The sequence below is a fragment of the Microcebus murinus genome, chromosome 1 (genome assembly GCF_040939455.1).
Source record: "Microcebus murinus isolate Inina chromosome 1, M.murinus_Inina_mat1.0, whole genome shotgun sequence".
NCBI lineage: Eukaryota > Metazoa > Chordata > Mammalia > Primates > Cheirogaleidae > Microcebus > Microcebus murinus.
Genome location: NC_134104.1, coordinates 93,147,881 through 93,174,159, shown reverse-complemented (window position 1 = coordinate 93,174,159; position 26,279 = coordinate 93,147,881). Strand labels below are relative to the sequence as shown.

General features: G+C 37.5%; 1 protein-coding gene across 5 annotated transcripts in view; it reads right to left on the bottom strand.

Moving 5' to 3' along the window:
• Positions 1-26,279, bottom strand: part of GOLIM4 (golgi integral membrane protein 4) — an 82,880-nt gene that overhangs the window by 14,956 nt on the left and 41,645 nt on the right. For 3 of the 5 annotated variants that reach the window (XM_012779217.2, XM_012779216.3, XM_012779218.3), the window contains exons 2-9: positions 24,317-24,391; positions 22,666-22,715; positions 21,021-21,074; positions 19,215-19,365; positions 14,436-14,518; positions 13,852-13,935; positions 3,483-3,641; positions 908-1,240 (exon numbers count right to left, since the gene is read on the bottom strand). In XM_012779217.2, the coding sequence (XP_012634671.1) occupies positions 908-1,240; positions 3,483-3,641; positions 13,852-13,935; positions 14,436-14,518; positions 19,215-19,365; positions 21,021-21,074; positions 22,666-22,715; positions 24,317-24,391 (989 nt within the window). The remainder of the gene's footprint in view (positions 1-907; positions 1,241-3,482; positions 3,642-13,851; positions 13,936-14,435; positions 14,519-19,214; positions 19,366-21,020; positions 21,075-22,665; positions 22,716-24,316; positions 24,392-26,279) is intronic. The other 2 variants (XM_012779220.2, XM_012779219.3) reach the window with 1 other exon arrangement.

Genomic DNA, 26,279 nt, shown 5'->3' with positions numbered 1-26,279 from the left:
ACCCATTTGTCAGGTGAACTGAGATTATATATAAAAGCCAAGACCTCCCATTCCCCAACTTTCTCTGAACCACCCCTGCCTCTTAGATTCTTTTAGCAACTGATCTTCCCGATCTGTTGGCACTGAGGCAGATTTTCAATGAGCTCCCTTCTCAAGTGGAATGGAAGGCACAACAGAAGAAATCAGTTTCAAACTGTAATTAAATTTAGATTCACAAGGCCCTGATATAAGCAGGCACTTGGTAACCTCACACTAATCGGGCAACTTGCAACCTGAAGCTGTGGCTAAGGCTTTTTCCATGAGACCTAGGGATGCCAATTAACTCTAGTAATACATATACCAACACCAGGCTATGGAAATCCAAAACAAAAAAAATCAAACTCCAGATTATAGTGGAAAAGCAGAGAACCAATTTTATTCAAAGAAACTAAGAATGGGTGAGAAGATAGTATCTTCTGATTAAAAAAAAATCTGATACAGTTAATTCTTAAAACTCTGCTTCCCTGAGATGAAGGGGTGACCCTTGATCATAGAAACGGAGACTTTTCTCTGCTTCGGGATGCTCAAGACAGGCCCTGAGCACACATTGGGAAGGTGCCCGATCTCGTGCTCACCTGTTCTACTCTGTTAAAGGGATGTGGAGCTGAGTCTCTCTGAGTATGCATTAGTGACACAGAGAAGAATACCAGCAGCCCTTTCTCTTGTTGCCTTTCATCTTTCTGAGGTATGCAAGTAGCTATGCTATTAACATTACAATAGAAAAGTTAAATACGTATATATAATATTTAGTGAAATAACTCAATTTTTATGTTTAGAGGTTGTAATGTATGGTGAGGTTTTTAAAAAAATATTTAAAAATAAAGCCATCTTCCCCGTCCCAGTAGACTTGAAGTGGGTGACCTTGTACCTCTGCATGAGCATGCCCTTCCAGAAGGTTGGCTTCTTCTTTTTGTTCGTGATGTTCTTTCCACTCCCGATCCTGTTCCTCTGGGGATGGATCATGTTCCTCCTCAAGATGTTCAGCTTGCCCAACCTGCTCCATTTCCTCCTCTTCCAGGGCCTTCCGGTGCTCTTCTTCCACCTGATGCTCCTCAGGCTCTCTGGGTTCTGCTTCTTGGTGGTTCAGCTCTGCTGGAGCCTGGAATGCTACCTCCCTATAGGTGGGAGGATAAGGTTGCGTTTCTTCTGTTCTTCCAGGAATCGCTTCATGCTTCTGCCACACGGCATTATTTCGAGACACCTAGGCCAAGCACATCACTGAAAATGACGTTTTTCTATTTCAAAGGTACTGCTATAATTTCTTCATTACCATGTTTATGGGGCTACAACATAAATGGTTGCCTAGAAATATATATAGTCCTGGCTGAAAAATATGGCTCCAACAGAGTCACTTAATTTTTCTCATTCTGTAATCTCACCTATAAAATAGAGACAATATAAGCAAAACTTCATCTCAGAAAAAATACAGTAAATTACCTGTAAAGTAAAGCCTATAAGTAACCACATCTCAGAATTAAATCCTTCCCTCTAAAGTAATCTAACCTCTGTTTTCTCTTAGAATAAAAAAGAAAAAAATCTCAAACATCAGTGATTACATACTTTTCTGCTATGTAAATTTTGTTTTCAATAATTATTTGAACAAAGAAGGATAATATATCGAATTGAGGAGGAGTTGGGTTTATTTTTTATTAGTTTGGTTTACTAATTTAAAAAAAGAGAATGCCATTACTAATGGACTTCCACATTATTGAAAAATAGTGCCCATTACACAAGATACAATAAAATATTCCTAATATATTAAAGTAGACTCCTTTGTAAACCAGAAGGAGTTTTCTGTAAATATTATATTGTTAATACAGAAAACTCTGAATAGAAAAAAGAAATGTCTTTTTGTAGAATATTCCTCTTCTAAAACTGGTTGACTCAAATCATTTTTCCCTGCAAGTTTCAGATATCTCTATATGAACTGCATCACTCAGAAAATAGGGGGAAGGAGATGACAAAATGTTGATAGAAAAATCTGTCATCCCTTTTCCCTTCCTAACCTTTTTTATCAGAAAAAATATAGCTTCTTTTGTTAGACTGCTCTCTCATACTCGAAATAAATGTAGAACCCCATTCTTTAATTATCCCAGATATAATTATCAAACATGATAATTATAAACTGTAAAACAGGACTGTATAAATATTAATAATAAACTGGGTAGAAAAGTCCTTTCTCAGACATCTGAGACAACTTCTGTAGATGAACATTTTACCAATGTCCTCACCTGTCTGGTATGTTTGACATAATACTGCCCAGGCTTTACTGGAAATATTTCTATAAATATTTCTCTAACTGGAAATATTTCTCTAAGTGCTTTCAAACACCTGTCATTTATCTTGATAATATCCCTGTGAGGAAGGTTAGAGCAGATAACTACTATGTCCACCTCACAGATGGAAAAACTGAAGCTCTGAATCATTGGAAGATTAATTCAGTAAACTAGCAGTCCAACAAGGGTAGAGAATAGAACCAACTGCCAGGCCAGTGATCTGGTCATGCTTCCTTAAGCTAGTCATAGCTATATGAAGTCCAGAGAGGAACAAGAGAGTCCATGAGGACTATGAACCTGTCTGTGAAGAATACCCCGAACAGAGTGAAGATGCTCATATATGAAGTCCACTCACATTAACTTAATTATTCCCATAAGATGGTAACTTGGAGCCTAGTCTTCTGAAACACTTATTGTTAAAAACAACTGTGCCAGGAGGAGAGAGAATCATTTTTCCCATTTTTTATGACACATTTGATTGCAAAAACAACTTTGTAAGAACTAATAAGAAGGGTGATACTATTTTTGATGTTCCACTTATGAGATATTCTAAAGCAAGGCTTAATTTTTACAAAGAATAGGTATAGAAAAAAATATGATGAGACTAGCACTCACACCCCTGGCAGTGTTCTATAGGTCTTTTAATATCAATTTTGGTGTGCTCTGCATGGACCTAGCACTGCACCAAGTTCAAATGCATTATCAGCGTTAATATTTGCGTGAGCTGATTGTCACATATCATCATGATCATTTCACTTTCTCACCCTACTTGCTCCCCACCCCCAAACAAACCAACCTTGAAAGCCTCAGGCACTACAGCAAATTTAAGACGAATAAACCCACATGAATAAAGACAAAGCCAGTGAACGCTTTCCCAGAAAACACTACAGCAGTAGTTCTCAAAGTGTGCTTGCTGCCCAGACCAGGTGAATCAGTTAGAAATGCAAGTCCTCAGGCCCCAATCCATATTAACAAAATAAGAAACTCTGGGGCTGAGGCCCAGCTATCTGCATTTTAACAAGCCAACTGGGGATGCTGATATATATTAAACTAAAATTTGAGAACCACTGCTCTGTAGAGAAAGTTGGCAATATTGAGAGCAGGCTACGTTGGGGCTGCTCAACAGGGAAAGTGATCCAATATCGGTTACCAGTTCATGCTTCTTACCTCTTGTGGCTCTCTGGTTGGTATCCCCCTTGCCGTGTTGTAACTTGGTGGAGAATGTGCCACCTGGGTAATATTTTGCTGCTCTGCTCGATCAGGTTTTCGAAAGCTTGGAATCCTATTCAGAGTATCTTTCAGTTGTTTATATTCTGCAACTTGAGTCTGTATATAAATTGTACAATTGGAGGTAAATTGCACAATTTGAGGAGGGAAAAAGATATTGTTCATAGGTGGGCATTTGGGTTCACTGGAAGACTATACAAAAATATTGTACCTAGATCCAAGCTAGGAAAATATGCAGATTGTTTCCATGCCGTTAGCTGTTCTTACTTGGACATGCTTAACTATTTCTGAGCACATGCAAATTAGAATTAGAGTTAAAGAAAACAGGAAAAATATCTAAAGGCAGATGTTAGTTTCTCATGCTACATTAACAAAATCAGAACTTTTGTAAATGACTTTCTAACTTTCTAATATAAATATCATTATTAAAAGTAAGACAGTTATGCAATGTTTTATCACATTAAAAATCTGGGAAAATATGACGCAAGATGGTGGACAAGAAACACCTCCAGCCAGAGTGTCCCTGCAAGAAGGAAATATTTTAGATGAAAGTGAAAAAAAAAAAAAAAAAAAACAGGCAGACAAACATAGATCAGATGAAGGTAGGAAGGAGGGCTACAGGAGACTCCACAGGAAGGGGTTGTGGAGCAGAAATGGAAGGAAAAAGGCATTGGCAGGTTCTAAACCCCCAGAGGCTTGGAGACCAGTGACAAGGATCGTTCCCCTCCCTTGCATCTTGGACTGCTGGTGGTTCCTGAGCTCTTGGAGAGACCTGCCAACATTAGCCCAGAGATGGCCACCTCCAGTGAGCAGTGAGCCTCTTTTGGACAGGGCATCAGGCTCCAACTCCCTCAGGGCACATCCTGCCTCACAGACCAGACCCATCAGCAGGCATCATATTGCTTCATTCTTCCCTTTCCCTCCCTATCCGAAGCTGCCTACAGTGACAATTTATCCACCAACCAGAAGCATCCATAGGGAATGGGATCTTTCCTTTTGGGGCTTTGCAGTGGATTGAGGGGTACTCAGACTGTGAGCTTCCTACCTGCCAGCCCTCCCTGGTGCCACTTGCTTGGTGACTCCAGCAGAGCAGGTCAAACCTCAAGAAAGAGAGACCTTGATCCAGCTTGGGGACCCCATGAGTGACTTGAGACCAGCATTATTTTCCCTTGCAGGATCAAGGATTGATCTCCTGGGCCTCGGGGAAAGGCTTACAGGCCAGATCCCATATACCCAGGTCTCAATTGCATTGCCCAGGGGCACAGAAGGGATATTTGTGAACTAGTCTACTGAAATGTGTGTGCCTTCAGGGGCAGATCACAGTGGGTCCTAGCTGCAGTGTGCTTGAGGGGCAATGCTCACCTCACGGACGGCCATGCTCCCAGCTCAGGCCATGATCCTGGGTAAGGAACCTCCTGGCTTGAATCACAGTCAGGGGAGCTCCACTAGCTTGAGGCCCAGCCTGCCAGCAGATTCCCAAGAAAAACCATGGAATAGGGGAGGATGGAAAGGAGTGAGGCCTGCTCCAGACTACAGGTCTCAGACAGCCCCACGTCTACACACAAACTTTTTGGCTGAGTGAGGCCATTTCAGCCTCTCCCTGGCAGCTTTGGCCAGCAGCAAAGAACAGACATTTGACTCCTGGTAACACCATTTGTGGAGCTTGAGGGAAGGCTCACCAAGCCAGCCCTGCCCAGCCTCACTCCACTACCTGCCCCTGCTGAGGTAGAGAATAAGGACACACCTGGAAGCCCCAGGGCACCACCCACTACCTGAGACACTAGAGTGCCTCTCCAGAGGAACAAAAGCTGGTTACAGGATCCAAAAACAACACCACAGCTTGTTCTTCCAAGCAAGTGCCACCTACTGACAGCGGGGTCAATTTGCACGTCTTTGACTGTATTTACTGACTCATCACACAGAGTGTGGTTGAATCTCACCCACAAAGCCCCCCTACTGGCACAGAGACTAAAGTGGGTGTGTCACTATCTAAAATAAAATCCAAAAGTAAGAAGCAGCAGCTGATCCAGTGGGGAAGGAATCAACAAAAGTACTCTGAACGTATGAAGAGTCAAACAGAAAGCACACTCCCAAAGGGGACCATCAGCTCTCTAGCAATGTATATCAACCAAATTCAAAATGCTAAGATGACAGAAGAATTTCAAACATGGACTGTAAGAAAACTCAATGTTATGCAAGAGAAAATGGATACCCAACACAAATAAACTGCAAAAAACAATCTAGGAAATGGAAGAAAAATTCACTAAAGAAATTGAAATATTAAAAAAAAAAAATCAAACAGAACTTCTGGAAATGAAGAATTTATTCAAGGAATTACAAAATACAGTGGAAAGCCTCAAGGATAGGGTATATCAAACAGAAGAAAGAATCTCAGGGATTGAAGATAAACATCTTTCAATTAAACAAGTCAGTCGCAGAGATAGAGGAGAGAAATAAGAGAAAAGAGCAAAGCCTACAAGAAATGTGGGTTTATGTAAAGAGACCTAACATGAAAATTATAGGCACCCCTGAGGGTGAAGAAGAAAGTACCCAAGGGTTGGATAAACTATTTGAGGATATAACAGAAGAAAATTTCCCTGGCCTTGCTAGAAATCTAGATATGTAAGTACAAGAACCAAAAGGACTCCTGGGAGATTCATTACAAACAGGAAGACACCACAACACATAGTTATCGGACTGGCCAAAATAATCGCCAAAGAGGCCCTCCTACCAGCTGTAAGGTGAAAGAAGCAGGTAACCTACAAAAGAAAACCCATCAGACTAACTTCAGACTTTGCAAATGAGACCTTACAAGCCAGAAGAAAATGGGGCCCCATTCCCACTCTTCTCAAACAGAAAAAGGCCCAGCCTAGAATCTCGTATCCTGTAAGACTAAGTTTCTTATAGAAAGGAGAAATAAATACCTTCTCAGACAAACAAAGACTGAGGGAATTCATCAAGACAAGACCTGCCCTCCAGGAACTACTCAGAATAGCATTACACACGGATCAGCACAATGAACACTCGTGTAAACTCCTCCAATAACTAAAGGTCAAAGGCCAGATACCACAATGGCTTAAGAAAGAAAACAAAGCAACAAAATTCAACTCAACAGGATAAACAGAAATCTACTTCACTTATCAATTCTTTCAATAAATGTGAATGGCTTGAAGTACCCACTAAACAGACACAGGCTGGCCGAATGGATAAATATACACAAGCCAAGTATCTGCTATCTTCAAGAAACACATCTAACCTACAAGAATGCATTCAGACTCAAGGTGAAGAGATGGAAAACAATATTCCATGTAAATGGAAGCCAAAAGAAAGCTGATGTGGCAGTTCTGATTTCAGATAACTTAGTCTTCAAATCAACAAAAGTACTGAAAGACAAAGATGGTCGCTATATAATTGTGAAGGGTACAATTCAACATGAAGAGATAACAATTTTAAATATTTATTCACCTAACTCAGGTACACCCAGATTCATAAAGCAAATCCTACTTGATCTAAACAAAATGACAAACAACAGCACCATAAGAGCCAGGGACTTTAACACCCCTCTGACAGAAGAGGACAGATCTTCCAAATGGAAAATAAACAAACAAACAAACAAAAAAACCCAATGAACTAGAACCAAACTTTAGAACAAATGGGCCTGATTGACATTTATGGAACACTTACCCCCAAACCATTGAATATACGTTTTTCTCATCAGCTCATAGGACATTCTATAAGATTGACCATGTCCAAGGCCACAAGTCATGTCTCGGTAAATTTTAAGATACAGAAATTATACCACACATCTTCTCAGACCACAATGGAACAAAATTAGAAGTCAACTCCAACAAAAACTCTCATCTCTAAACAAAATAATGGAAACTAAACGACCTTCTGCTAAACAATTATTGGGTTAAGGAGGAAATTAAGGTGGAAATCAAAAGAGTCTTTGAACTTACTGATAAAGGAGACACAAGTTATCAAAAATCTGTGGGACACAGCTAAAGCAGTCCTGAGAGGAAAATTTATATCCATCAATGCCTACATCCAAAAGACAGAAAGATCATAAATCAGTAATCAATGAATCATCTCAAACAACTAGAAAAGGATGCGCAAACCAACCCCAAACTCAGCAGAAGAAAAGAAATAACAAAGATCAGAGTAAAACTAAATAAAATTGATAAAAAAAATTATATGGAAGATTAATAAAACAAAAGTTGGTTCATTGAAAAAATAAACAAAATTGATACACTTCTTGCTAGATTAATGAGAAGTAGAAAAGAAAGGACTCTACCAAGCTCAATCAGGAATGAAAAAAGTGAAATTACAACTGATACCACAGAAACAAAAAATGTCGTCTATGAATACTATAAAAAACTCTATGTACATAAACTTGAAAATGTGGAGGAAATGGACAAATTCTTAGAAACACACAGCCTCCCTGGGCTCAATGAGGAAGAAAAATAGTTCCTGAACAGGCCAATATCAAGTGCCAAAATTGAAGCAACAATAAAAAACCTTCCTAAAAAGAAAAGTCCTGGACCAGATGGCTTCAAATCCAAATTTTACCTTCAAAGAAAAACTGGTGCAATCCTGCAGAAGTTATTCCACAACACTGAGAAGGAGGGAATCCTCTCCAGCATGTTTTATGAAGCTAGCTTCAGCCAGATACCAAAACCAGTAAAGGATGCAACAAAAAAAGAAAATCACAGACCAATGTCCCTTTGAATATAGATGCAAAAATTCTCAACAAAATGCTAGCAAACTGAATTCAGGTGCTTATCAAAAAATAATCCATCACAACCAAGTGGGCTTCCTACCAGACATGCAGGGATGGTTCAACATACACAAATCTATAAATGTAATTCACTACATAAATAGAAGCAAAAACAAAGACCATATGATCCTCTCAATAGACACAGAAAAAGCATTTGACAAAATTCAGCACCCTTTTATGATAACAATGCTTAGCAAAACAGGCATAGATGGGACTTACCTAATAATGATAAAAGCCATATATGACAAACTCACAGCCATTATCATACTGAATGGGGAAAAACTAAAAGCATTCCTGCTTAGAACTGGAACAAGACAAGGTTGCCCTCTATTACTGCTTCTATTATACATACTGCTGGAATTTCCTAGCCAGAGCAATCAGAAAAGAGGAGGAAATCAAAAGCATCCAAATTGGGGTAGATAGGTCAAACTATCGCTCTTTGCTGATGATACGATCTTATATTTAGAAAACCCCAAAGGTTCTGCCATTAAGACTACTGGAATTGATAAACAAATTCAGCAAAGTCTCAGCTTACAAAATCAATGCACAGAAATCAGTAGCATTCCTATATGCCAACAACAGTCAAACTGAGAACCAAATCAAAGACTCAATATCCTTTCCAATAGCAACAAAGAAAAGAAAATAACTAGGAATATATTTAACTAAGGAAGTAAAAGACCTCTGCGGGGGGAACTCTGAAACACTGAGGAAGGAAATAGCGGAGGAAGGAAATAGTTGGAAAACCATACCATGCTCATGGATGAGTAGAATCAATATTGTTAAAATGTATATACTACCCAAAGTGATCTATAGATTGAATACAACATGAATTAAAATGCCAACATCATTTTTTTCAGGTCTAGAAAAATAATTCTACATTTCATATGGAACCAGAGAAGATCCCATATAGCAAAAGCAATCTTAAGCAGAAAGAACAAATTGGGAGGCATCGATTTACCAGACTTCAAGCTATACTACAAGGGCAACAGTACTAATGAAGCATGGTGCTGGCACAAGAATAATGACATAGACCAATGGAACAGAACAGAGAACCTAGATATAAAATCATCCTTATATAGCCATTTAATCTTTGACAAAGCAGCCAAAAAATACACTGGGGAACATAATCCTTATTCCATACATGGTGCTGGGAAAACTGGATAGTGACATGTAAAAGACTGAAACAGGATCCACACCTTTCACCTCTCACAAAAATCAACTCACAGTGTACAACAGACTTACACCTAAAGCATGAAACTATAAGAATTCTAGAAGAAAATGTTCAAAAAACACTTACAGACATTGGCCTAGGGAAATAATTTATGAAGAAGACCCCAAAAACAACCATAGCAACAAACAAAAATAAATAATTAGGACTTCACCAAATTAAAATCTTCTATACAACCAAAGAAACTATCACAAGAGCAAACAGATAACCTACAGAATGGGAGACAATATTCACGTTACTCATCTGATAAAGGGCTGATAACTAGAATCTATATAGAAGTCAGGAAAATCAGCAAGAAAAAATCAAACAACCCCATTAAAAAGTGGGCAAAGGACATGAACAGAAACTTTTCGAAAGAAGACAGACTAATGGCCAACAAACATATGAAAAAATGCTCAACATCTCTAATCATCACGAAAATATAAATCAAAACTACAATGAGAAATCACTAAACTCCAGTAAGAATGGCTTTTATCAAAATGACCCAAAACAATAAATGTGGACATGGAAGCAGAGAAATAGGAACACTCCTACACTGCTGGTGGGATTGCAAACTAGTATATAACCTCTGTGGAAAGCAATATGGAGATACCTCAAAGAGTTACAAACAAGTAGAACTACTATTTGATCCAGCAATCCCATTACTAGTCATCTACACAAAGGAAAAAAGACATTCTATAAAAAAGACATCTGCACTAGAATGTTTATGGCAGCACAGTTGACAATTGCAAAGATGTAGAAACAACCCAAGTATCCATCAATACATGAGTGGATTAAGAAAATGTGATATATGTATACCATGGAGTTCTACTCAACCACAAAAAACAATGGTGATCTAGCACCTCTTGTATTATCCTGGATAGAGCTGGAGCCCATTCTACAAAGTGAAGTATCACAAGAATGGAAGAACAAGCACCACATGTACTCACCATCAAATTGGTATTAACTGATCAACACTTATATGCACTTATAGTAATAACATTCAAAGGGTGTCAGGCAGAAGGGAGGGAGGAGGAGGAGATGGGCATATTTCACACCTAATGGGTGTCGTTCACACCGTCATGGACATGCTTAAACCTCTGACTTGGATGGGCCAAAGGCAATATATGTAACCTAAACATTTGTACCCCCATAATATGCTGAAATAAAAATAAATTAAAAATAAACAGAAAAGTCTATTAAAAATTCACACATACAAATATAGGTGCAGATACAATTCACTAATATGATCCGTTTTTCAGTGGAAAGGAATCATAGGTTTAAAATACACACACACACACACACATAAAATATTACTTAGGCCATCCCTTTGCACAAATTAATTTGTGCTCAAATAAAGTCCCTTACTTGCAAGAATGCTTCCTATATTGTGCTCTGTGGTTTTTGGAAAGCAGTAGCATATGTGTGGTATGAGGCTGGATTTTTATTCCTTAATTCAGAAAGCCCTTTTCTTCTAAAGTGAGAAATGTACTAATGTGGGTGTAAGATTAGAATCTGCTCATATAGGTGTATCTGTGAATATGCATGGTGGGATGTGTGTACGTGTGTTGTCTGTATAGTATTTTTAACAAGGAGCTAGAAAGGCAGAAAAAAAACAATTACTTTAACTAACAAAATCCACAGACATTGTGTATACTTTGTTCATCATGTATACCAACAGTTATCTTGAAAACAAACGCTGTTTGTGTAACACACACACCACACAAACACATACAAAGAACACAGAAATCTTTTTCTTAATAAGCTTTCCAGACATGGCTGCCTCCCTCAGTGTGAAAGGCCCAGCAGGGAGCAGAGTCGAAGCTCAGCAGCATTCCTGCTACTACTACCATGCACCACGGCACACTGCTCTTCCACCCCAATAAAGGGTGCCTTTTTGCCTCTTTCTAATTTACACTAAGGTGAGGAAATCTGCTTGCTAAATTCCTCCCAGGGGACTGACTTCTTATAAATTTGTACATAGGTATACCATATGACTAGGAGTGGCCCTTATCTCAGAAAACTTTCAAAATATTTGAAAGCCAATTTTGGAGGTCAAAAGAAAAAATGAAATCTACTTGGTGACGCTTTTAATATTTTAGTATTCATATGGAGAATACACAAAACTCAATTCTACCCTTGCTTCTTTCTCCTCCTCCTAAATATGTAATCTTTGAAGGCAGTAATGTTGTGGTTCTCAAACATCTGTGTGCATTAAGGACCATGTTAAAAATGTAAGCTCCTGTGCCCTCACTCTAGAAATTATAATAGCTCTGGGGAAAGGCTCTGGGATCTGTGATGTGGAAAGTCTTTAAAAAAACAGTTTATGAGTTATGTGTGAGTTTGGTGTTGGGATGACATGAGCTTCAAACTTGGTTCTGGTCACCAATTTTGAGCCAGCTACTTTAACTTTTCCTTTTGGCCTGAGTTTATTTAGTCATAAATGGGTATGATATTATATAACTCCCTAGGTTGTGAGGAATAAATAAAATCCTCGACTACATTTAAAAACCAGGTTGTCAAGCCAGAATCTCATAAGATGATTTACACAAGAAATGTAGATGCCTAAAACAGCACTCTTCTAAGGAGATCTGGGGAAAGTTTAATATGGTATTATGGATTGAATAGGTATCCTCCCCAAATTCAAATGTTATAATCCTAACCCCCAGTGTGATAGTATTAGGAGGTGGGGCCTTTAGGAGGAAATGAAATTAATGCCCTTTTTAAATGGGACCCTGGAGAACTTTCTTAATCTCTATCTGCCATGTGAGGATGTAAGAAGTCAGCAGTTTGCCACTTGTAAGAGGGCCCTCACCAGAACTCAATCACACTGGCATCCTGATCTAAGACTTCCAGCCTCTAGAACTGTTGAGAAATAAATTTGCATTGTTTAAAAGCCACACAGTCTATGGTATTTTGTTGCAGCAGCCCAAACTGACTAAGATATATGGCTCTAATTAAAGATTGTACCTAGTTCTGGCATTAAAATGGGGGTGGGGGCAGGACAAACTTGGAGCACCCACTCAAAAAAGATATTTAAAAAAATAGAAACATACACATAGCTTAAGTAAAAATATGTATTTTTTCTATTACAAAACCCTTTCAGTAAATCTGCCAATGCGCTTACTTCAGAATTGTAGTTTTAGTCATCAAATGAACTATTAATATTTTATTTATATTTCTATGGATTTTCAAACTGTTGCTTAGTCTAACTTTTATGGATGGCCATTATAGCACATAGAGTATCCAAATTAGTTTGTCACATTTTATGTATGAGGAACAGTTTCATATAAACTAATATTGCTTAATGAAAATTTTATAAAGAAGATGTGGAATGAAATAATCTCCTCTAAAGTCAATTTAATTTATATACATGTAAAAAATTACCACATAGCTACCAGTTATAGCAGGGAGACAACCAATCAATCAACAACTATCTTGAAAAAGTCTCACAAACACATATGCTACAGCCTCTGAAATGGGTCAGGATCTAGCATGTCATACCTTTTAATAATTTCTTAAAGACAAAAAAAAAATACATAGTCTCCTGATGAGCACAGATAGTTGGTTTCCTTTGCTCTTTTTCTCATAATTCCTCTAATAAGAAGAAAAGTGAAGGTCTACTTTAAAATAGTGACTAAGCTAGCAATTCCTGTAGCTTTGCTTCTCTACTAAAAAGCTGTAAAACAGTATGGTATTGTTTTAATAATCTCTCCAATGCTTGTGTCTGTTCCCTTGTTCATTCAGTAAATATATACTGAGAGCCTGCCTTGTGCCAGGGGCTGTTCTAGGCTTTGAACAAATGGGCTTATGACTCTTGTTTTACCTTCTCTATTGACTCTTCTTTTCTGTAATTTGACCAAAAACACATAAGCCTTATACCAAAAGGAATACATGTTAGGCTGGAATGCTGGGAGTGGTAGAGGGACAGGGGAAAAGTCTGACAATAATTTATGTAAGTAGCTAGGATCATAAAATCTTACAGATCCTATACTAAGAGCCAACACAGATCAGATAGCTTTACAAGACCACATATCTGGGATAATTTCTGTGATTTAAACAAATACTAGACTATTACATGTAGGGACCGGTAGAGGTAGAGAAACAGTCATATCACCATACAACCAGTGCAAAAAATAATTGAAAGTTTATTTAATATTCTCTTGATTGTATTCTTAAAGCATGCATGGTCCTCAGGATTAGGATAGCTCTGCCCTAAGGCACTCACTAGAGATTGGCTTGTAAGAGAGACTACATGCATAGAGGAATTCAGAAACGTTAAGCAGACTTTAAAAAGAACCGATAGAGGCTGCTACCATTCTAACCTGTGCAGCAGCTAGTGCACTCTTGTGGTCTTCCAAAGTCACTACAAGTTGTTCATGCTCGGAGAGTAAATTCTTATGCTGTTGCTACACAAAAAAGAATTTTACATGTTGAGCTTTAATATTCTAAGACAAATACTCCTTTGGCTGATAGTGATAAGACCATCCAAATATTACTTGCTTGTTTATTTGTTGTTGTAGCAGCACTTGTGAAGTTTAAAAATTACTGTAGAGAGAAAGCTATGTTTTGTGTAGTAATCCCCAATCCAAAATGTGCTAACCAAATATAATCATTTACAATGAAATCAAAACCAAAAGAATAAATCTTTCATTAGTAGTAAATATGTGTAAATAAAAAGGATATTAAAATGCAACCATGTAACAAAAGAATAATTTCAGTAGATTTTAAAACCATCTTTTAGCTTACTAGGCTAAAGTGGCAAAAGTATCGGGTACACTCCAGTTTAGGCAAAGCCCACAGTAACAATCAGATTTGTAAAGGAGGTCAATTAGGGAATGACTTTAAAAGTCATTCCACAAAGTAAAGCAGGCAAACACTAAGAGTCAAATGCTTAGTTTTATTTTACCTTTACATCTTGAAGCTGAGTATGTATGTCTTGGTGTGCTTTCCTTAGTTGTCTGTTCTCTTCTCTCAAATTGTACACAGTTTCTATTTAATAAAAAGAAAAATCACACATAAAGCCTTGAGGTTTTCAAGGTTTTGACTGCGTTATTTTCATATCTAAAGCCTTACATAACATAGTTTAGGATTTGTTGTGAACTTTGACAATATAATATTCAAAATCAACAAAAACTATATTATATTGGGATGCAGCATGGATATAGCCAGGCATCCCAATACAACTTGGTTCAGTAGTTTACATATTTTTAAACAAGTTAAGGATCTTTTAATTACTCAGGAGTTAAAAATAAAATATTTCTGTTAGAAGCAAGCCCTTGGGAATAAAATATAATGGGTAGGGCTGTTCTGAGATTTCAGTCTCTTCACAAATTAAAAACAAAGATTCAGCATTTCAGTTAAATTGAAAACTAATTTTTAAAAAAGTAACATAAATATAAATAAAGTTATCAGGAAGTACAGACTCTATTTCTCATAGTATGAATGATATCCACAATCCCCCAAATAGATTTAAATTACAAAGGCAATTCAGGAAATAAGAGAAAGACAGAGGGATATTCCACTTTTATCTGTTGAAAACTTCTAAATATAGTTTTCTTTCACCTACCATTGAGCTCTTGATTGATCCAAATTCTACTTCCAATAGCTATGGACAGTTCTTTTCAGAGCTATAGTGTGAGACTGTAATAGTCAGAGTGAAGTTCTAAAATCTCCCCATCCTAAGCCCTATTGCTCATTAAGAACCCCCTCTACTTAAAGATTAAGTAGAGGGTGTTCTTAACCACCTCTCTTAACCTCTTGGTAATTTTCCCACATTCCCTGTATCTGGACATGGGATATTATGAACTGGTAGCTATTGGGCCAAATACAACACCATATATATATGTATATGTATATATGTATATATATATATATTTTTTTTTTTTTTTGGCCCCTGCATTATTGGCCTATACAGTGTCTTCCACATTCAAATAGCTGTCACCATTTACCAAGAAAAAAATGGGGGCTTAATAAAATCTGGCGACACTAGGCAATTCTCATGTGATAATACACAATGGAAGTTGAGTGGTGGTAAGGTGACCATGTGATTCACTTTCCAGTGGAGGACACTTTGAAGATGAAAGGATGCTATCAATAATCCTGCTGGGGCAGCAGGTGTAAACCTATACTGAACTGGGCAAACTGTCCCTAAATGGCAGCCACCCATGTAGACAAAGCCCTGCTTCTCCAGACATAACTGGCAGTGAAGGAAAGTGTCTGTCACCATCTCTCTCATCTTCTGGGCATTTCTACTCCTTTATGGTCCCTACTGGAATCCTAGACATTGGATTCATGATTGGGTTGGTGGGAGAGATCAAAATCAAGGTTGAAAATGTGGCTGCCAGTGATTGAGTTGTTCACCTGCATGTAATAATTTCTCAAAGGTCAAAACGAGATACCACTGGCAATCCAGAAGGACTTTAAGTGTGTCACTGGTTGGATGGGGCCACAGTCTAACACACACACACACACACACACACACACACACACACACACACACACACACAAAACACCCAAACTTTGCAAAGTTTTTAAATGAATTGCAAATTATACACTTAATAGCAATGGCTCCTGTGCCTTTGCTATGTTTCTTCAGCAAGTTATTTAACTTAGTAAGCCCCAGTTTCATTTGTAATATGAGGTTAAACATAATGCCTACCTTACACAGGTTGTCATGAGAATTAAATGAGATAGTCTACATGAAGAGTTTCACCTGGTACTGACAAACAGTAAGCATTTGTTAAGTGTCAGCTATTATAATGTTGATAATGAAGAGTAATTATCTAAGCTTACATGCTACCAGCTCATCTCCCTAGGAGTTATAAAATCTCTCTCCTTCTATCACATTAAACTGTGAAAGACTACTTGGACTACATACCTTAGTTAGCCACTATGGACCTGCATAGATGATAAAATGGTTTAACACTATCCTAAGCTTTTGTCAAGAATAATAATCAAACAAAAATGCTGACGTGAAAATTGCTTATAAAAGTGTCAAAGGCACTGTCCACATTCTGTTGTTTCAGGACTCTTTGAGAAATTTCTTCTAAAAACTGGTACCAGAAATGCTGTCTTTCCCTTTCTCTCTCCTAAGGCATTGGTATATTTCCTTTCTGATGGCAAGAGCCCTATGTATACTGTATAATATACTGTATAACTTACTGTATAATATCTTGGTTGCCAGGAAGTTCAGACCAGATTATAAGGCTTGAATTACTTTAGACTCAGAACTCACATACTTGTATTCTATTTTCCGTGGTTCTGATTTCTTACTTCTACGTATAAGTTATTAAAATTTTACATATATGGGCCTTATTTTTAAAAAGGGAGTAAATAGAGTAGACATATGAAAATCTGCCTTTCAGTGCTATTGATAAAATTAAATGTATTAAATTATATAAAGTTCTGATTAGAAAGTGGGCAAAGGACATGAACAGAAACTTCTCAAAAGAAGACAGACTCAAGACCAACAAACATATGAAAAATTCCTTAACATCTCTAGTCATCATGGAAATGCAAATAAAGACTACAATGAGATATCACTTAACTCCAGTGAGAATGGCTTTTATCAAAAAGTCCCCAAACAACGAATGTTGGCATGGATGCAGAGAGATAGGAACACTCATACACTGCTGGTAGGACTGCAAACTAATATAACCTCTATGGAAAGTAATATGGAGATAGCTCAAAGAACTAAAAGTAGAACCACTGTTTGATGCAGCAATCTCACTACTGGTTATTTACCCAAAGGAAAAAAGACATTCTATAATAAAGACATCTGCACTCAAATGTTTATAGCAGGACCAATTCACAATTGCAAAGAAGTGAAAACAACCCAAGTGCCCATCGATACATGAGTGGATTAAGAAAATGTGATATATGTATAACATGGAGTACTACTCAGTCATAAAAAACAATGGTGAATTAATACCTCTTGTATTATCCTGGATGGAGCTGGAGCCCATTCTTCAATGTAAGTATCACAAGAATGGAAAAAACAAGCACCACATGTACTCACCACTAAATTGGTACTAATTGATCAACACTTATGTACACATATGGAATAACATTCATTGGCTGTCAAGAAGGTAGAAGAGGGCAGGTGGGAGGGGGAAGGAGGGGATGGGTAAATTCACACCTAATGGGTATGGTGCACACTGTCTGGTGGGATGGGCATGCTTGTAGCTCTAATGTGGGAAGTGCAAAGGTAATATATGTAAAGAAAGTGTTTGTACCCCTGTAGTATTCTGAAATTAAAAAGAAATTTTAAAAAAATTTCTGAAGATATGCCAGGCATAGTTCAGGTACCTAGAAAATTTTACTTCTCATTGCTTAATAAATCTACTTACTATGAGTATAATTTAATGTACTTACCTCAGTTTAGCAAATGCTAAACAGTATATCCAATAAGCCAAATGTCTCTTCCCTCTCCACACAAAGGTGTAGCTTTCTCAGGCAAGGCAAGTGCCATCTGACACTTCAGTTGTTTGGTTCCCAGTCCTTTTTTGTTTCTCTCTGTTGTTATCTCCCACAACCCCTCACCACCTGCCACATCACAGCAAGCCAAGGTCCTTCACCCCCTCACCTTTTGGGCATCATCTGCTAATACCTGGCCCAACCCTATCGAGCTCACTTTAATGCTTTGTAGTATTGCCTCAATGAGAACTTAATTTCTATATGCCCTTTTGTTGCAACTTATTTTTTTTTAATAGAGACAAACACTGCAAAAACAAACAAACAAACAAAAAGCTGGTTCTAAGTACCACCCAGCTTATATGTCCATGATGACATCTTATATAAATGTAGTGTGATATCAAAACCAGGAAATTGTTTGTCACAATAAAATGAACTAGACTATAAACCTTATTCAGATTTTACCACTGTTTTTGCACGTACCATATGACTCTTAAAAACAATTCTCATTTTAAACTTATTTAACACATAAATATTTGACTGTAGAATGCACTGGTTTCTTTTTCCAGAACTCACATGCACTCAGAGAAGTGATACATTTTGTTCCATATTACAAAAATACCTGTTTTGCTGATATTCATGGGTAGTTAATGTACGTAACTATTCTATGTGCTTTATGTAAATTATTTAATCTTCACACCAAACCTACAAGGTTGATACTTTTTATGATTATCCCAATTTTACAGAAAAGGACAATGAAGCCCAAGGGGATTACATAACTTCCCCATGGTCAAGTAACTAGTGAAGGCCAGGAATGACCTACACATTCCGACTCTAGAGCTTGAGCTTTCTGCAGCTACTATTAGCGATCAACAACAAGACTCTCTGCTTCCTTGACGATTTTTAGAAAAAAATTTTTAGAGCAATTTTTCATGGTGGCAATAACTGAGGAACATTGATAATATTTAGTGGGTAGGGATCAGAGATACTAAATGCCTGGCAACACACATAAAAGAAGAATTGTGTTACCCAATATGGCCATGTGCCCCACTGAGATCCAAAAGAATGCACTAAGCATTCTATTCTGCTTCCCTAAATAAACTCAAAAAGATAAAGACAAATGTAAAATGTTACAAAGAAGCAAGTGGCTGGTAAAGGACCACATGATAAATGTAAATCAATCGCCAAGCAAAAACAAAAGTCTATTGTTCTACTGACACATTAATATGAGTATTTATTTATATATAAACTGGCCAGTTAGATTTCCAAATACCTTTTAGCTTAGAAAGTTCTTGTTCTTTTTCTTGCTGAAGCTGCAAGTATTTCTGCTTATGATCATTAAATGTTCTACTGAAGTCTTCCCCTTGTTTGCGATGTTCCTCTTCCAAGTCACTGTGCTGTTTCTTTAGCTCCTCGTGTTGACTCTGCAAAGATGAAAACTTGAGCGGAAATATACATTCTCTAATTTATATTGTGAGTCTATTTCTTGACAGCATAGCTTTTTTTCTTGCAAGAAAGCAAGAATAAATGAAGAAGAAGGCTTCATTTTCCTCATGCTGGTTTTAATTTGTGTAGCTCCTCTACGTTTCAAATGAATAGTTAGGGAATACAGCCCCCCAAATTTTCCTCTAAATTTTTAACATCAATGGGAACAATGAGAAGTTACCATGGGAGATGGTTTAAAAAAAAAAAAAAGAAAAAAAGGGATCTGGAAAATTCCCAGAGGATAAAGTACTATGGAGACAAGGTAAACCTAATGACAAAATTATCCCTTCCTGGGGATATTATGGATTTGATCTGATGTTTTCCCAGCAACACATTTGATTTCTCTTCTTTGGTATTTCAGCCTTTCTGGTAACTTAGTTTAAAAGGGGGTGGGGGACCCTTTTCCCTCTGGGGTAAATAATCAACCATTTTATGGAATTGATTCTCGGCTAAGTGTGGTGGCTCACGCCTGTAATCCTAGCACTCTGGGAGCCTGGGGCGGGAGTATTGTTGAGCTCAGGTATTCAAGAACACCCTGAGACCCTGTCTCTACTAAAATATAGAAACAAAATTAGCCAGGCAACTAAAAATAGGAAAAAATTAACCAGGCATGGTGGCATGCACATGTAGTCCCAGCAACATAGGAGGCTGAGGCAGGAGGATCACTTGAGTCCAGGAGTTTGAGGTTGCTGTGAGCTAGGCTGATGCCACGGTACTCTAGCCCAGGCAACAGAGCAAAAATTTGTCTCAAAAAAAAAAAAAAAAAAAAAAAAAGGAAAGAAAAAGAAAAAAGAATTGATTCTTATTTACTTAATTTTTGATTATAATCCTAAACTGTAATCAGAATCTAGATAAACTCTATAGTTTCCAAATGCTTAATGTGAAAGGATGGGTCCGCTTTAATTCAAGCATTGCATTCTTGATAATAGAAAGGTTCTGGTGTCAATAAAAATCATATGCCCTACTGATGCTGAGGAGAAAGACAATACCAAACAGGAAGCTGGGGACGCCTGGCAGGGTGGAGACAGTGGTATGATCCACACGCTGTGCAGAATGGCATAATTGCATGCTGCACTTCTCATCTAGCTTTGCAGGAACAATGACTCTCTTCCTGACACACAATAATGAGTTTTACCCAAGGACCAAGGAAGGAGAATCTTTAAATAATAAATTGTGTTCCTGTGGTAAGTAAAAGGACATTTATTAAATATTAGTAGCATGAAGAAAGAATTTTAATAGTTCTACCGCCTCCAGTCTGTGTAAGATGAAAGGAAATGTCTAAGGAAAACCACTGTGAAAAATTAAACATAAAACCTCAATGGATAAAGAGAAGAGGAAAATAAAAATTAGGTGACCAGAGACCTGATTTATAAGAAAATGGGCAATAATTAAACATGTTCTTTGTAATCAGGTGATAAATATGATGGGGTATTATAATCGTATATAATTTTATTGTAATATGGCCTTAATATGCCATATTACAATAGAAAACCACTTTCTGTAAACTTTTAAAATCACTTTAAAGGCCATTAGTCAGTTCAAATATTAGTTAATCATTTCTTTTATTCATGAATAACAACTTTAAACTACTCACTTTCAACATCTGATGTTGGACGTTCAATGCACTGTATCTGCTATTGGAATCTTGCTGTAAATTAAAAAACAAAAGTCAATACAAAGAAAACAAATATGGCTCTCTTGCTAAATACATCTTCAAGCTCTTTAAAAAAATTCATTTATTTCACTTGTGTAAGGCAAAATGCATTCTATACTTGAACCAGGAAATCTCTAGAGCTATCTCCTTATTTAATAGCAGAAATGAAGTTTTAATATTCCCATACATTTGCTAGATTTTAGTAATGAAAAAGCAAGACATGGAATCATAAAATAGTAGCTTGCTAGGGCCCTTAGAGATGATTTCATTCCACCTTTCATATTCACAAGAACTGAGGCTCAGGCTCATGGAGGAACTTGTCCTGAGACAGAGTCACTGCACAGGGCCAGCACATTTGTGCTGGGTGCTTGTGGTAAGGGCAAAGAAGGGATAACCCCACTAGGACCAAATCTCATAAGCTTAGCTTAGGGGATGGACAAAAAAAGGCACTTTCCTTTCCCGAATGTCAGTGGGTAAGAAATTCTACACACATGATTTTACTCTAGGGAGACTCTATTTCACAGAGTGAGAAACTGAGAAAGGATTAGGAACATGCCAGGAGTAAACATGACATTAAGTAACAGAGCCAGGACTGAAACTGAAGCCTAAGTCCATGGCTGGACTCCATGTTATGAGCTCCCTGTTCCAGGAGTATATCTTTGTGTCCCTGTGCAGCATCTTCACATGTGGACCTCACATGTTTCCACAGTCCTGGGTAGCCATAACTTTTCACAGTATGCAAAAAAACCACCTGAAATGTCTCCTCTCCTATGCTATGTTGTTTTATCTCTGGGCACCATACTCCTTGCTTTACCCCATCACTAGCATAAGTACATTCTCATGCTTTTTCATATTTTTACAACTTCTAAAGTGAATTGCATTTCTGCTTTCTCACTTTATCTTACTGCTTTACTAGTTTATTTTAATTTATAAGGAAATTACATTATAAAATGTACAACAGAGTACATACAGTTTTGGTTAGGACTTTTAAAATGAAGTAAGAGTTAAAAGCTGAGACCCTCCTGGGCTATCAAGAAGAAACTCTTCTCAGTTTTAATATCCCCAAATGCCAGTGTTTTATTCAACTAATACATTTTTTTAGTGTAAGACAAAGACTTGCTTTTATCCAATTAATTTGGATTTCAAAATATTTTAAAATGCCAATATAATTCATTCCATTTATTCTCTCCACAAATGTTTTAAAATGCCAACTCTAGGCCAGGTGCTATGTTAGACGTTACACATCTAAAGGCAAATCAAAATGAACCTTACATTCCACAGAAAAGAGCGACCATAAATAAATAAATGAATAAAATAATCCTGTCTTTATTGTTTAATATTAATGATATTTCCAATTTATCACTATCATCAATAATGTGATAAGTTAAGGCAGGTTTTAAACGAATAATTTTAAAAGTCATCCTCCTAGAAATTTTTGGTAACTAAAAAAAAAAATTGTATTTCACTTCCATAATCCTAGCGATCAACAGAGTAAGAGACTTCTCAACTATATTTCTCTCTCCTTCAAGTTTCATGAAAACAAATTAAGGAAAAACAAAATACACAGAAAGAAAAAAAACCTTACCCTTCCTTTGTTTAGTGTTTCTTGTGCTTCTAACTTATAAACAAGAAAATCTAGAAAACAAAAAATGGAGAAAATAGAGTGTAAGTTAATTTATTATGGAATTTTTAAACATCTAAAAGAACAAAAGCAAATTTTATTTGGGCTTGCAAAAACATTTTAGGTTTAAAACAATCTACTTGGTTATTTATACATTTTATTTTGGCTTTCAATACTTTAGAAAGAATTGAAAAAAAACATAATCTTCCTCTTTACCTTAAACCTGTAAATCCTGCATCAACAAAACCCATATTATAGCCAATTGATTAAAAGTGCATTTAGAATTTCTCTGTGATTAACTCTCCTTGAAATTGAGGGGGAAAAAAATGAAGCCCATCTGAAGACAAGGATGATTTATTGCTATCCACTAGATGGCACACGAAAATCATTCAGGACCTGAAAAGAGGAATCAAGCCATTCGAGCTATCAGTAATGCTCTGAAAACTTTATTATCCACTAGATGGCTCTATAAAATCACTCCGCATTTGAAGGCAAGAAAAATCCAAATCCTGTCAAAGCATTTTAATGATGTTAAACTTCTCTTCCTCACATAGACTCCATCCAAGCAAGGGCCACTAAAACATCCTGAGCCATACTGCCTTCCTCTGCTCTCCCTTCTTCTGCCCCAGCAGGGTAAGAAGACAGAACACCTGTCTTCGATTTCAAGATTTATCACAAACCATGAACAAATAAACAGAATGCAGATAACTTCAGGCTGGGTACAGTGGTTCACATCTATATTCTTAGCACTTTGGGAGGTCATGGCAGGAGGATCACTTCACAGCTCAGGAGCTTAAGATCCATCTCTACTAAAAATAGAAAAATTAGCCCAGAGTGGTGGCCTGGGTCTGTATTCCCAGGTACTTGGGAGGCTGAGGCAGGAGGACTACTTGAGCCCAGGAGTTTGAGGTTGCAGTGAACTACGATAATGCCACTGCACTCTAGCCAGGACAACAGAAAAAGATACTGCCTCCAAAATAAATAAATAAATAAATAAATAAATAAACAAACAAACAAATAAATAAATGAAAAGGAATACAGATAATTTAAAATCATTGATAAAAATTAAGAGCATTGTCCAATATCTGCACTAAATGTCAGTTTTTGAGCTGAACCAATCAGCTGTGCCAATAAAAACTTTGAGGAAATAAAAACAGGTGCATAACCTAAAAGATACCAGACAATGAGATCAATTTGTTATGTTAAAACTATGTATGTGTATATATATATAATGTGTCATATTCTGGACAATGCATGCTTTTACTACTTTTTTCCCCTGAATATCTGTGGACAGAATTTCAAAGTATTAGTAATACACCTGTATAATATTCAGATGAAAAGTTATTTATTTCTGAAATAATATGTATAACCAATATATGAGCTACCTCTAGACGGCACAGACTGGATGAAAGATTCTAAATCTAATCTTGAGCAGAAATTATTGCACAATGAATAACATTGCTTGGCATTTCTTTCTCTTTCTCTATCCACCCATAACACTGACTTTGAGCTGGTTTGAGACCTATCTTAGCAAAAAAATAGTACAGCCAAGTACATAATACTTCAAAGAAGGATGTGAGAAAAGCATAGAACACAAATTACATTATTTATTTACCTTCCTTTGCTTTCTTATGTTCAAGTCTTTCCTTTTGCAAGGATTTCTCTAATCTTGATCTGTGTTCATACACAACTGGAAAAAAAAAGAATTAAAATTTGTCTTCAGAAATTCTAAAGTGAAATTAACATCACTTTTTAAAACATGAAGAAAATAGTGTAGGGTCTTTATACAATTAAAATAAAAATCTATACATAAGTTTCCCATTCCAGGTAAAGAAAAGACATGCTAACAGGCATAATTCTGAACTGACTCCCATACAGTCTGCCCTTTTCTAGAGCCGATGCTCTGAATGATGAGTCTGACTTCTTTGCTAGCTCCTTTTCCTTTTCCTGCCTCTAAAATGCAACTGTCTCTGTGAGGTTTTTTGTCTCTTCCTGGGCAACCTTGTCCACACTCAAGACTTTAACCACAGCCTGCATAACCCCACATCTACATTTTTAACTCTTGCCATCCTCCTACACACTAGAAGGGTATTTCCACTAAATATCCCCTAAGTTTGCAAAGTCAACATGATCTGCATCTGAATTACAGCTGCCAAAACCCATAAGAAAACCTCAGCAGCATATCACTGGTATAAAAGAGGAGAAGGTGTCATCTCCTTCCTCCCTCCAAGTCAAGGAAGACAGCCTAGAGACACACAGAAATGGAGGAAGGAGGAACTCGCCAAAGAACTCATAAAAGTGCCCATAAAAGAACAGGTCAGGTTCTTCCATGGCCAGAAGAAACCAATGACAAACCGATTCTAGCTCTGTAAGACCTTCCTGCTCTTTATCCTCCCTCCCCACACAGTCTACTTCGAAGAAGCCATAGTTGCCTGGTGAGTAGGGGAGGAAGATAGATGTGCTGAAGGACAACCCGGGAGAAGCAGCCTGGTGCAACTCTCTTTCCCACTGCAGGCGCCACACCTGCAGCAAGCAGGCGCTGGAAAGGGAGAGGAGCCTTACCTTCGAATGAATAAAATATGTATTATTACACTGGACTAGACCAGACATAACAATTACTGAACCGAGACTGTGTATATGAACACAAGTTATTGAATTTTTTTTTTAATCTGGAAGAAGCCCGAGAAGCAACTAAATTTGTCTTAGATTTTATCTAGGAACAGAAAAGTTAGTCCCACAGAGCAGTTTTAACAGGCAATGAGGGGAGAGAAGGAAAGAATAAATTAAATTTTTGATGTCCCCTTTGGATCCTATTTGTTCAACATTATGGCCACATATGATCTCATTCCTTGGCAAGCTAAGCCAAACCTGTTACTCTGTTCTTTGCTCGTCCCAAGCTCCCCATAACTATATATAATTCCACCATTAATCACTGGCTGACCGTGTATGTATGGTACACACAACAGCCTCAATACCCAAGTTGTCATAGTCCCAGCAGCTCCTTTCCCTATCCCTGCAACAACCCCTTGCTGCTGAAAGGATTCCCTGTTTCTCCTCTTGTTCTTTCCCCATTGTTACAGCTGCCAATTACCAACTACTGCTCTCCTCCTTCCAGCTTGGCCATCATCTCCTGGGTCCTGTGCCTTGCCGCCACATGGGATCTCTCATCGTATCATCCCACACAAACCTTCCCAGAGCTCCATCTAACACTATCACAAACCCTACCTCTATTCTCACCTCTGCTAACACCTGTGTCTATAATATCTCCTAGAACACACAGGTGTGGGTATGTGTAGTCTGGTATGTGTAGTCCACCCCAATCTCATCTTTCCTCTCACCCCGGCCAGTCATTGTAATAATCCTTCCCCATTCCCTTCCCCCATGAGGTTCCTTTTCTATTACCAGATGATTCCTTCCCCCTGCACTATTATTACAAAGGAATTCAATACAATACCACATCCCTTGCTCCCTTGCTACGTAAACTGACAGAAGCGTGAAGCTGAACTAAAGGTAGTTGTGCTCCAAAAAGCTAGATGACAAGTCCATTGTTGAGAAATCACATTTTTTGCAAACATATG